Source organism: Aotus nancymaae, unplaced genomic scaffold (assembly GCF_030222135.1).
Source record: "Aotus nancymaae isolate 86718 unplaced genomic scaffold, 86718_ANA_hifiasm-v0.15.2.pri h1tg000036l, whole genome shotgun sequence".
In the NCBI taxonomy this organism is placed as follows: domain Eukaryota; kingdom Metazoa; phylum Chordata; class Mammalia; order Primates; family Aotidae; genus Aotus; species Aotus nancymaae.
Window position 1 is genome coordinate 92,531,465 of NW_026988450.1, and position 10,731 is coordinate 92,542,195.

Sequence of the window (10,731 nt, forward strand, 5' to 3'; positions counted from 1 at the left end):
GGAGAGGTCGGCGCCTGGACTACATCACCTACGGCGGAGTTCCCGGGGGCCTGCTGAGCCCAGTGAGTGCCGGGGCCCAGGGTGGCCGGGCCTGCAGCGCTGGGACGACCCTCAACCTGACCCCGCCCCCAGGAGGTGGAGCAGGTGAGGTTCAGTACCGTCCTGGCAGGGCTCAGGGACCACCTGGTGCTGGGCCTGCAGCTGCGAGTCTCCGCGTCCTCCCAGGGCGGGCGCGGATGGAAGGGGCGCGGCGGGCACACACAGACACGGCTTGGAGCACGAGCTAGGCGCAGTAGCCTCGCCCCGAGAACCGGGGGACTGAAGGGCTCTTTATTGCTGACGCTGCTGCTGGACTGGGCCGAGCAGTGTGACCCTCACACGGCCTCCTGGGCCCGGCGATACTCAAAGACGCTACCGTGCTCCGGGAAGGCCAGCGCTAGCGGGGGGGACCCCGGCGGTGGGGCGGGGTCCTCCGGGTCCCCGTAGCCACCACCGCCGGGCGTGTGGAGACAGAACACGTCCTGTGGAGGGGGGCGGGCTCAGCGCAGGCACGGCCCCTCCCTGTCACCTGCGCAGCCCCCTCCCCCGCGGGGCAGCGTCCATCACCCGCCCCGTGGACCACAGAGGCCCAGCACGCGCCCCCTTTCCTTCGGGGCCAAATTAAACTCCGGCGTCTTGTCATGTTTGCAAGTGTTCACCGTCTGCGGGATGGAGGCCGGTGGGGAGGGACCAGGACAGGCCGCAGCCCTTACCCCGGGGTACACGGTCACCGACGTCTTGCCGCCCAGATTCACCGTCCGGCCGTTTTTGCGGATCAGCAGGTTTAGGCCGCGGGCGCCGGGCTCGCCCCCTGCGGAGGGAGGCGAGGAGTCCAGAGGGGCCGGGAAGGGGGGCGGGGGCGGGGCCGGCCGCGAGGGCTGGGGAGCCGCGCACCGTGGAGCCCGTATGGCCGGAAGGCGCGGCGCTCGGTCAGCACTGACAGCAGCGCCTCCTCGCGAAACAGCAGCTCGCGGATGACGCCGTCGCCGCCCCGGAAGCGGCCTCGGCCCCCAGAGCCCCGCCGCAGCTCGAAGCGGCGCAGGACGACCGGGTACCTGCAAGGGCGAGGGCGAAGGCTCAGCGTGGCCCGAGCCCCGGCTCCCCCCGGCTCCCCCCGGCCGCCGCGCACGCCGCTCACCGGCTCTCCAGGATCTCGGGGTCGGTGATGCGCGTGTTGGTCATGTGGCTGTGCACGCCGCTGCGCCCATGCCAGCCGGGGCCCGCGCCCGCGCCGCCCGCCACCGTCTCGTAGTAGCCCACGTGCGCGTTGCCCAGGGTCACGTTGTTCATGCAGCCCTGGCAAGGGCATCCGGTCGCTGCGCTGCGCTGGGGCGGGGCGTCCCGACCTCGCCGCCCGCCCCCACACCACCCCGCCCACCCACCTGGGAGGCGGCGCAGGCCCCAAAGGCCCCCAGGATGACATCCACCACGCGCTGCGACGTGAGCACGTTGCCTCCCACCACCGCGGCCTCTGGCGACGGGTCCAGGATGGAGCCTCGGGGAATCACCACGCGCACTGGCGCCAGGCAGCCCTGTGCGGGGCGGGCGGCTTTCAGGGGCTCTTAGGGTGGGTGGAACCCACTCTGGGGCTCCAGGAGAAACAGCACCCCCCCAGCACCCTTGGGGGTCAGTCCGTGGCTGGGCCCAGGTAGGCGCACTCAGGGTGACCTCGGGCTGAGGCCCCCCTCTCGCAAACGCCCCTGCGAACCTGGTTGAGCGGGATGTCGCGGCCCACCAGACAGCGAAGGCAGTAGATGAGGGCGGACAGGGTTATGGCCCGCGGGGCGTTGAGATTGCCAAACACCTCCGGCCCGGTGCCGCTGAAGTCAAACACAGCGCTGCCCTGTGCCCCGAGGGAAGCGAGAGGGTGTCAGCCTCCGGTCCATTGCCCCTGCTGCCCAGAGGCCCTCTCCCCGCAGCCCACCTGTCTCAGGTTGATCTGCACGCTGAGGCAGATGGGGGAACCGTCATCCATGTGGTCTTCCGAGGACACCTCCAGGGGCAGGCCCTGGGCCTGCCGGGAGGTTCCAAAGGCACGCAGCATGTCGCGCACAGCCAGCTCCGCGTTCGCCTGGCAGGAAGCAGAGTCAGTGGCAACCAGGCCACCTGCAGGGTGGCCCTGCCGCCCACACTCCTCTGCCCAGGCCCACCTGAATATGGCCCATGTAGGCCTGCACCACGTCCAGGCCATACTGCCCAATGAGCTCGCCCACCAGCTGGATGCCCTTCTGGTTGGCTGCCACCTGGGCGCGGAGGTCTGACAGGTTGTCATGCAGGTTTCTGGTTCCACTGCAGTTGGGGACCTTGCCTGGTGCCCGCAGGGCCTCGGTCACCGCTGGATGGACAGTGTCATCACTGAGCCCCTGGCCAAGCCTGTCTGCCCCCCAAACCCAGGTTTCCCAGATCCAGACAAGGTCTCCTGCCCCTAGAAAACAGTGAGGTCTGGCCTGGGACTGCTCCCCACCTCAGGAAAGGCCCCCTCCGTGAACCTGGCCACAGGGCCCTCTGCAATACGCCTGTGCGTGGCCCTCTGTGGACCACACCCCCTGCCCCAGCTCATACTGACCAAAGGAGCAGCCAGGAATGGGCCACCCTATTTGTGTCGACACCCAGAACAGCCTGTGGTTCCATGACACCCACACACCCTCCGCCCCCACCCTCCACCCTGGCCATGCCACTTCCCCTGAGCTCCCAGATCTGCAGCCTCAGACCAGGGCTGCTTTCTCCTGTCTGTCCTACCCCCACCCCCACCACAGGCACCCCTGCACTCTCCATCCCACCCTCCCTGCAGCTGCTCAGTGCCAGGGCCTCCACCTCCAGCTGCCCAAACTTGACCCCAGGTCCTGTCTCCCAAATCCCTCCAAATACCCACCTCCACCTCCAAAACAGTCCCCCACCCCCTGCCCTCAGCCTCCACTCAGCCCAAGACTCAGCATCATCCAAGGCAACGGCAGCTGCACCCCCTCTTGCCCCCCAGCCTCTGGGCCACTCTCAGACCCCGCATCCTCTCTACACATGGGCACAGCAGGAGACCAGCACAGGCCCAGCTGAAAGCCCTTCACGGCCACTCACCTCCCAGTGACCAGGACTCAGGCCCAGAAAACTCTCCAGGGGCCTTTGGGCCCTGCCCCTGCCCTGCTGTTTCTCTGCCGCCCCACCCAGTGTGACTGCACACACCACAAGCAGCCACCCACCCTGAAACAGGCTCCTCTGCCTCCAGCACCCTGACCCTGCACGCTTGGCTAACTCTCCAGCCGCAAAACCGCCCCCCAGAGGCCTTCCCAGGCGGAGGCTGAATTCATCTCAGCTCTTGGGATCTCATCTGCAGCTGCCCCCTGGGGTAACCATCTATCTCCTCCCAGCCTCAAGGCAGGCCTGGGCCCGTGGACTGCATCCCATGCTCCAGCCAAGCCTGCTTGCCAGAAGTAGCCATGTGTCCCAGCCTGCAGAAGGCCCGCCCCACCCCACTCCCACTCACCCTCCTCCTGGAAGACGCCCCCCTGGACGAGTTTGAAGGACAGAAAGACGGCGCCCTCTTGTTGCAGCGTGGTGGAGTGGGGGGGCATGGAGCCCGGTGTGATGCCCCCAATGTCTGCATGGTGCCCTCGGCTGGCCACATAGAACACAGGCCGCGTCTGACCCGGCCAAAACACCTAGTGGGTGGAGAGCCATGGTCAGCTGCATCAGCCACCCTGCCCCAGCAGAGGCAGGCGGATGGCACCCCTCACCGGCGTGATAACAGTTAGGTCTGGCAGGTGGCTGCCCCCGGCACTGGGATGGTTGCTCAGTAGCACGTCGCCAGGGTGGAGGTTGGCACCCAGGTGCTGGATCTGAAACCAGGAGACAGGTGCAGAGTGGGCACAGGAGCAGGGGACAGAGCAGGATAGGGGGTGAGGGGGGGTGAGGGAGGGGGGTGAGGGAGGGTGTGAGGGAGGGTGTGAGGGAGGGGGGCCAGGGAGGGGGGCCAGGGAGGGGGGATGTGGGAGGGGGGGTGAGGGGGGTGAGGGAGGGGGGCGAGGGAGGGGGGTGAGGGGGGTGTGGGTGGGTGGGGGGGTGGGGAGGTGAGGGAGGGGGTGAGGGAGGGGGGTGAAGGAGGGGGGCGAGGGAGGGAGGTGAGGGAGGGGCCACCACACCTGGAACTGCACAGTCTCCTGCATGGCGCCCAGGTGCACAGGGATGTGGGGGGCATTGGACACAAGGCCCCCATCGGGCCCAAAGAGGGCACAGGAGAAGTCAAGGCGCTCCTTGATGTTGGTGGAGATCGCCGTGCGCTGCAGGATGCGGCCCATCTGCTCTGGGAGCACAAAGTGACCAGGCACCCGCTGGTCCCACCCACCCACAGCATGGCCCCAGGAAGGGGAGGAACAGGACCCAGCAGCTTTTACCTGGGGAAGACCAAGGTGGCGGCATGCCCACTTGGCCATGCCTCTTCGCCTGTGTAAAGGACACCACCTTCCTCCCCAGCCCCTCCTGGAGCTCCCAGCAAGAACCTGGTGCCAGCCCTCAGCCCTCCCACCCTGCCTGGCACAGTAAGAACCTGCTTCCTAGGCTCTTGACCCTTGGGCTCCCACCAAGCCACTGGCCTGACCCTGCACAGATGGGTTCCCTGTGGTGTCCTCAATAGCCCTCCTTAGCCAGGTGGGCAATCCCCAGATCACACGGCTTCGGGTAAGAGGGGAAGGTGTCCTCGCTACCCAAGGCCTGTTCTCATGGCCAACTGCACCATGCCAGTGCTGCAGGCATGCTGCCCGCCCTGTCGCCAGGGGGTCCTATTTTTGCCTTTCCCTTTGGGCACAGCCCTGCCAGCCACCCCATGACACAGATGGCACCTTATCCCACAGGGAGCCAGGGCAGCAGGGAACCTGGCAGCGGCCACTCACCAGCAATGCTCATGAAGCGGTGTGAGAAGATGGACAGCTGGATAGGGTCCAGCTGGGTGCCCACCGTACCGGGGGCTTCAGCCCCCACAGAGATGCGGATGTCCCCTGTCTCAGTCACCTCTGCCTGGCAACCTGGCTCCACCAGGATGGTGCTGAGGAGCAGAGGACACAGAGAGGCTGCATGGGGCCAGGTGAGACCCCTCCAACCAGAGACACCACAGTCCCAGGCCAGGGGACACCCCAACAATGGTGGAATACGGAGTCCTGCAGGCCCCTGCAACCTTGGGCCAGAGAACCCCACACCAGGCGCCCCACAGTTGACCCCTCCACAACCTCCACCCTGGCCGGACCTCGGCCCACCTGTTGCTGTCGATGATGAGGCAGGGCCCCTGGAGCTTATGCCCGTAGCCCAGCTCTCCCAGCAGGTACACAGGGGTCTCCTGGTAGCCCCCCTCAAAGTAGCACTGGGTCATCTGCAGAGGGTGTGGGTCAGTGCAGCCCCCAGGCCCAGCACCCTCCCCACTGCCTCTCGCAGGCCTTGGTCCCCATCCCCATGCCCCACGGCTGCTGTCAAGCTGGCACAGGCAGGACCACGGACCTTGTCCACACGGGGAGGCCCGGTCTGGGCTTTGGGGGCATCCTCGAGGCGAAGACCGCTGCGGCCAGTGCCCCGCACTCGCACGTCGTCCACGACCACCGGCCGCTCAGGGATGACGAAGCCAAATTCCCTCCTGTACCTGCACTCCCCACGCAGACCCAAGGAGCACTCAGGGCGAGGCGACCAGACGGGCAGCCCCTCACCAGGGATCCGGAATCAGGAAGCTCACATACCGCTCCACGAAGGCTGCCCCGAAGTCCCCCGCACGGGGCGAGCGGGCTGTGGCTGGGTGCTGGTGGGCAGACACCATCAGGGCACAGTCTGTGCCTTGGTAGCGCAGGTGCAGGAAGCTCTCAGTGCTGATCTGGGACCTGCAGCAGGTGGTTGGGGGCACTCACAGCAAGCCCTCTGCCCTGCCCCCCACCACAACCCACCCAGCGCCTGGCAAGGACACCTGTTCTGCTTCTTGCCCGGGCTCTGGGCACAGACACCCTGCATATCCACAGGTGGGCCTAGGTGTGGGTGCATGGGGGTGCGTGTGATCTGCGCTGGGGGAGCCGGACCGTTAAGTCCTCTGCCCAGGGCACCCTGGGAGCCCACCTGGGGAAGCCCTGGGCCTGCAGGGCGTCCACACACTGCTCCTCCAGGCGGCTCAGCCTCTGGTCCAGCTGTACGAAGGTCTCCGGCATGTAGAGCAGGGAGCAGGGCTCCTGGGCCTCGTGCACCACGTCAGCCAGGGCCAGCCCCAGCGCTGACAGCAGCCCACTGTGCCTGTAGGGATGGGCAGCGTGGCAATGGAGGGATCACCTCTCAAGTCCGGCTCCCCCAGCATGGATCACACGCACCCCCACGCACCCACACCGAGGCCCACCTGTGGATACGCACAGTGTCCATGCCCAGGGCCCGGGCAATGGCACACGCATGCTGCCCACCAGCACCCCCGAAGCAGGCCAGCACATGGGCTGAGGGGTCATGGCCTCTTGCCTAGGGAGACAGAAGGGGTCAGTGGGCTCTCCTACCCTACCTCATCCAGCCCCCAGCCTCTCAGCCCTGTTGAGCTGACTGAGAGGGAGGCATGGGGCAGGAAGCAGGGCTGGGGGCAGGACAGAGGCGGGCGTACCTGCGTGAGTGCACGGATGGGTCGGCACATGGCCTCATTGGCCACACGCACAAACCCCATGGCCACCTCCTCCAGGCTCAGCGGGGACGCCGGGCAGGGCCCATTAGTCAGGAAGCTGTTGACTTCAGTGGCCACAGCCTCCAGGGCCTTGCGGGAGGCCTCGGGAGAAAGTGGTTGGTCCTCTCCCGGCCCAAAAATGCAAGGGAAGGAGGCAGGCAGTAGGCGACCCAGGACCAGATTAGCGTCTGTCACTGTCACAGGGCCCCCTGGGAGGTGGACAGGGTGTGGGGCTTGGGGGCTGGAGGCAGGGGAGCAGGATGGGCAGCAGGGATGGGGCTAACGGGAGGGGCTGGGCCTGAGGCGGCAGGCAGAGGGCAAGGCCAGGCCAGGCAGATCCTGACTTTTACCTTTGCGGTAGCAGGCGGGTCCTGGGTGGGCTCCTGCTGACTCAGGCCCAACCACGAAGAGACCAGACCTAGGGGAAGGAAGGGCTGGGGTTGGAGACGAGGAGGGAGACAGGGCTGGGGGTCTCAGCCCAGGAAGCAGGGGAGCTGACCTGAAGAAGAGGCGGGAACCCCCACCCGCTGCCACGGTGTTGATGTCCAGCTGAGGGGCCTGGAGGGTGATGCCAGCCGTGCTGGCCTCAAAGACGTGCTCGAATTCCCCAGCGTAGCGGCTCACGTCCGTGGACGTGCCTGGCAGGGGTGCAGTGCTGGTGGGTCGCTTGAAGACCCGGGGCCCAGCGTCTGGGCCTCCCCCAGACCCCAGCCCCCAGCCCCCAGCCCTCAGCCCTCAGCCCTCATACCTCCCATGTCGAAGCCGATGACAGGGTGGCCACCCTCCTGATGGTAGGTGGTGGCTGAGTAGCCGACCACGCCGCCAGCGGGGCCCGAGAGCACAGCACGGGAGCCGCTGAAGGCGTCCATGGGCGCCAGGCCGCCGTCGGAGCGCATGAACAACACCTGCACGTCCTGTGAGTGGGCGGCAGGCGGGCCGTGAGGCGAGAGGCAGGCCCAGGCCCAGGCCCAGGAGCGGGCGGTGGAGGGGCCTCACAGCCTCACCTTGAGCTGGCCCCGGAAGCCACGGCGGAAGCCCTGCACGTAGCGTTGGATGGCGGGTGTGAGGTAGGCGTCGGCACAGGCCGTGTGCCCCCGAGGGACAATACGCACCATGGGCATGGCCTCCGAGGACAGTGACACGTGCGTGAAGCCCAGCTCCCGGGCCAGCGCACCCACCTGCTGCTCATGCTGGGCCCACCTACGACGAAAACCCGTGGCACCTCGTCCCCCACCAGACCCGGCACCCGCTCCCGCCGCCCACAGACCCACCCCACTCACGTGTAAGAGTGCATGAGCACCACGGCCAGGCTGCGGATGCCTCGCGACAGCAGCCCCTCCAGCTGCCCACGCAAGGCCCCCAGGTCCACAGGCTGCTGCACTTCCAGCATGTCCCCCGTGCGGCCTGCCAGAAAGCCCAGGAGGCCCCGTCAAAGGCCAGCGGGACCCTCCGCCCCAGATCCCACACTGGCGGTGGCACACACACCTTTGACAGGCGTCCCGGTGCCCGCCTCTCCACGGTGCAGCACCACGCGTTCGTCCACCTCCAGCACCTCTTCATACAGCACCTCGGGCATGGGCACGGCCTAGGGGCGGGCAGAGGCTCAGAAGAGGCCCAGGCCCGAGGGTTGGAGCTGGGGTCCTGTGTGGGTGGCTGGTACAGGTGAGGGGGCTCTGTCCCAACAGGCCGGTTGGCAGGCCCAGGAGAATCATACCTGGCAACCCCAGCGAGGTTTGCCCAGGGGGGCAGCTCTCCGCCCCCACGGGCAGCTGAGTGCCGCCAACTGTTCCACCGCCCGGAAGCAGCTTCTTCCAGAACGCGGCAGTAGGGAGGGCTTCTACCCCTCCGTCACCTGCACAAGGCTGCCTGGGTGGTCCCACCAGCATCGAGGATGGCACGGCAGCAGGAAGGAACAGGGAATCCTGTGCCCACTCTGAGGGCTAGGGAAACTTGGGGCCCCACTGGGAATTCCGGGAGCGTCCTCTTTCTTTGCTGCCTGGTGCCCCTGGGCATTACTAATCCAGCCGCTGCCGTCCCCACACACGGGCTCAAGGCATCTCTGAGGGGTGAGCGCCACACAACCCAGTGCCCAGCCGCGTGGAACTCACCAGGTCGAAGAGGTCCCCGCGGGCTTGGGTGCCGATGTGCAGCAGGTCTCGGAAGCCACGCGTCACCAGCAGCGCCACCCGCTCCCCCTTCCGCTCCAGCAGTGCGTTGGTGGCCACTGTGGTGCCCATGCGGATGCTGGCGATGTGACTGGAGTCCAGCGGCCGGTCCCGGGGCAGGAGCACGCCGGCCTCCTGGGGACCACATGGTCAGCCTGGGACTTCTGGCTGTGGGGTCCCTGTCCCCCCATCCTGCCCTGGCCCACCTGCTCCAGGATGCGGCGGATGCCTTCAGTCGGCGCGTCTGCATAGTTGGCAGGGTCCTCTGAGAGCAGTTTTAAGACCCGAATGTGCCCCCCTGGGCACTGGGCAAAGACGTCTGTGAAGGTGCCCCCGCGGTCGATGGCAAAGTGGAAGCGGCCCTCGGGGCTGCCCATGGTGGCGGGTCTGGGGTCCCACAGGAGCTCTTCAGCAGGTAGCCCTGGGAGAACTGGACAGAGGCGGGGTCAGCCTGGGCTCACCTGCGGGTGTGCTGAGCTCTGACTAGAGGGGCCCCAGCCCTGCGCACGTGGGGGGTTCCTGAGGGAGAGGCCCAGAGCTGCAGACGCTGCTCCGAGGGCAGCCTGGGCCCGGGCAAGAGCCTGGCCGAAGGTCAGTGGCCTGATGCCCCATGCCCCGCGTCACGCTTCTCCGAGCCCTGGATTGAGCGGAAACCCAGGCAGTGGAGCAGGCACGGGAGGTGGAGGCGCCGCTGGACGCTGGAGCCCTCGGGCCGGGTCGTTCAGCACGAAGGGGCGCGGGAGTGCGAGGAGGGGGCCTGGGGCGAGCCGGCCAGGGGACTCCAGCTCCCGCTTTGCTCGACCTTCGGCCCAAGCCTGGCGGCCCCGGGTCGTGACCGAGCCTGTGCACCGATGGGGCGGCCCGAGGCGGGGACGCGTGAGGGGAGGCCCAGAGGGCAGCGGGGAAGGGGCCGCGGAGGGGAGGCCGCCCGGGCAGGGCTCACCTGGCCGCCGGGCTCGGGCCGGCTCGGTCGCTCGCGGTCGTCTCCGGCAGCTCCGGGCGGCTGTGCGCGCACCACCGGGCCTCGGGGAGGAGCCTGCGGGGCCCGCCCCCGCGCCACCGGCCCAGACACTCGCGATGCGTCCGGCCCGGCCCGGCCCGCCCCGCCCACGGCGCCTCCTTCCTGGCCCTGCGCCTCCCCAGGCCGCCCGCCGGCTCAAGGGCACCTTGGCTCTGCGGCCCTCGGGGCTCCCGCCCCCAGGTGGCCCGGGCAAGGGGAGCTGGCGGCGCGGGCCGCAACAGGGCTCCCCACGGGGGACGTCCTCCCGCCTGGGAGGCGGCGCCGAAGGGCAGAGAGGAGCGGGAAGCAGGCCCTGCGGCCTCCGCCAGCCCCAGCTCCCGCCCGGGGCCTCTCCTGTGCGGCGTCGCGGCCTCCTCCCCAGCCTTCCGTCCCCTGCAGCCCTCCCCGTGTCCGAGGCGGCTGAACCAGAGCGACTCCATCTTGAATAGAAGCTGCGTGAAATGAGGCCGAAACCTACTGGGCTGCGTTCCCAGACGACTAAGGCGTTCCGAGTCACAGGATGAGACAGGAGCCAGCGCAAGGTACAGGCCATAAAGACCGGCACCTGATCAAACAGGCTGCGGTGAAGAAGCTAGCCAAACCCACCGGAACCATCGCGTACACTGCCCCCAGCGCCATGACCGCAGCGTCAGGAACTTACCCTATGTGGTCCGGGAAGCGGAGGCACGCACAATCCACCCCGCGTTTAGCACATCATCAGGGAATAACCATAAAAATGGACACTGGCGCCGGGCGCGGTGGCTCACGCCTGTAATCCCAGCACTTTGGGAGGCTGAGGCGGGTGGATCACGAGGTCAAGAGATCGAGACCATCCTGGTCAACATGGTGAAACCCCATCTCTACTAATACAA

General features: G+C 67.8%; 1 protein-coding gene across 1 annotated transcript; it reads right to left on the reverse strand.

Moving 5' to 3' along the window:
• Window positions 1-284: 284 nt before the first annotated feature.
• OPLAH (5-oxoprolinase, ATP-hydrolysing) lies at window positions 285-9,833 on the reverse strand. Its single transcript, XM_064384714.1, has 27 exons — window positions 9,803-9,833; window positions 9,066-9,289; window positions 8,803-8,994; window positions 8,180-8,279; window positions 7,975-8,098; window positions 7,699-7,894; window positions 7,443-7,608; window positions 7,194-7,332; window positions 7,045-7,112; window positions 6,638-6,903; window positions 6,389-6,501; window positions 6,118-6,288; window positions 5,751-5,888; window positions 5,518-5,656; window positions 5,280-5,392; window positions 4,920-5,071; window positions 4,173-4,333; window positions 3,768-3,869; window positions 3,518-3,692; window positions 2,190-2,374; window positions 1,964-2,110; window positions 1,748-1,882; window positions 1,422-1,571; window positions 1,178-1,335; window positions 934-1,094; window positions 753-850; window positions 285-521 (listed from the first exon to the last, which is right to left on the reverse strand). The coding sequence occupies exons 2-27, from the start codon at window positions 9,234-9,236 to the stop codon at window positions 375-377; spliced, it is 3,867 nt and encodes a 1,288-aa protein (XP_064240784.1). The 5' UTR covers window positions 9,237-9,289; window positions 9,803-9,833; the 3' UTR covers window positions 285-374.
• Window positions 9,834-10,731: the final 898 nt, after the last annotated feature.

Excerpts from the sequence above, each read along its gene's own strand:
- OPLAH (XM_064384714.1), bottom strand. The coding sequence starts at position 9,236 with ATGGGCAGCCCCGAGGGCCGCTTCCACTTTGCCATCGACCGCGGGGGC. Across the intron at positions 8,280-8,802 it reads GCGGGGACCTCTTCGACCTG|GCCGTGCCCATGCCCGAGGT; the intron begins GTGAGTTCCACG and ends GCCCGCCCCTAG. Across the intron at positions 522-752 it reads CGGTGACCGTGTACCCCGGG|GACGTGTTCTGTCTCCACAC; the intron begins GTAAGGGCTGCG and ends CCCCCTCCACAG.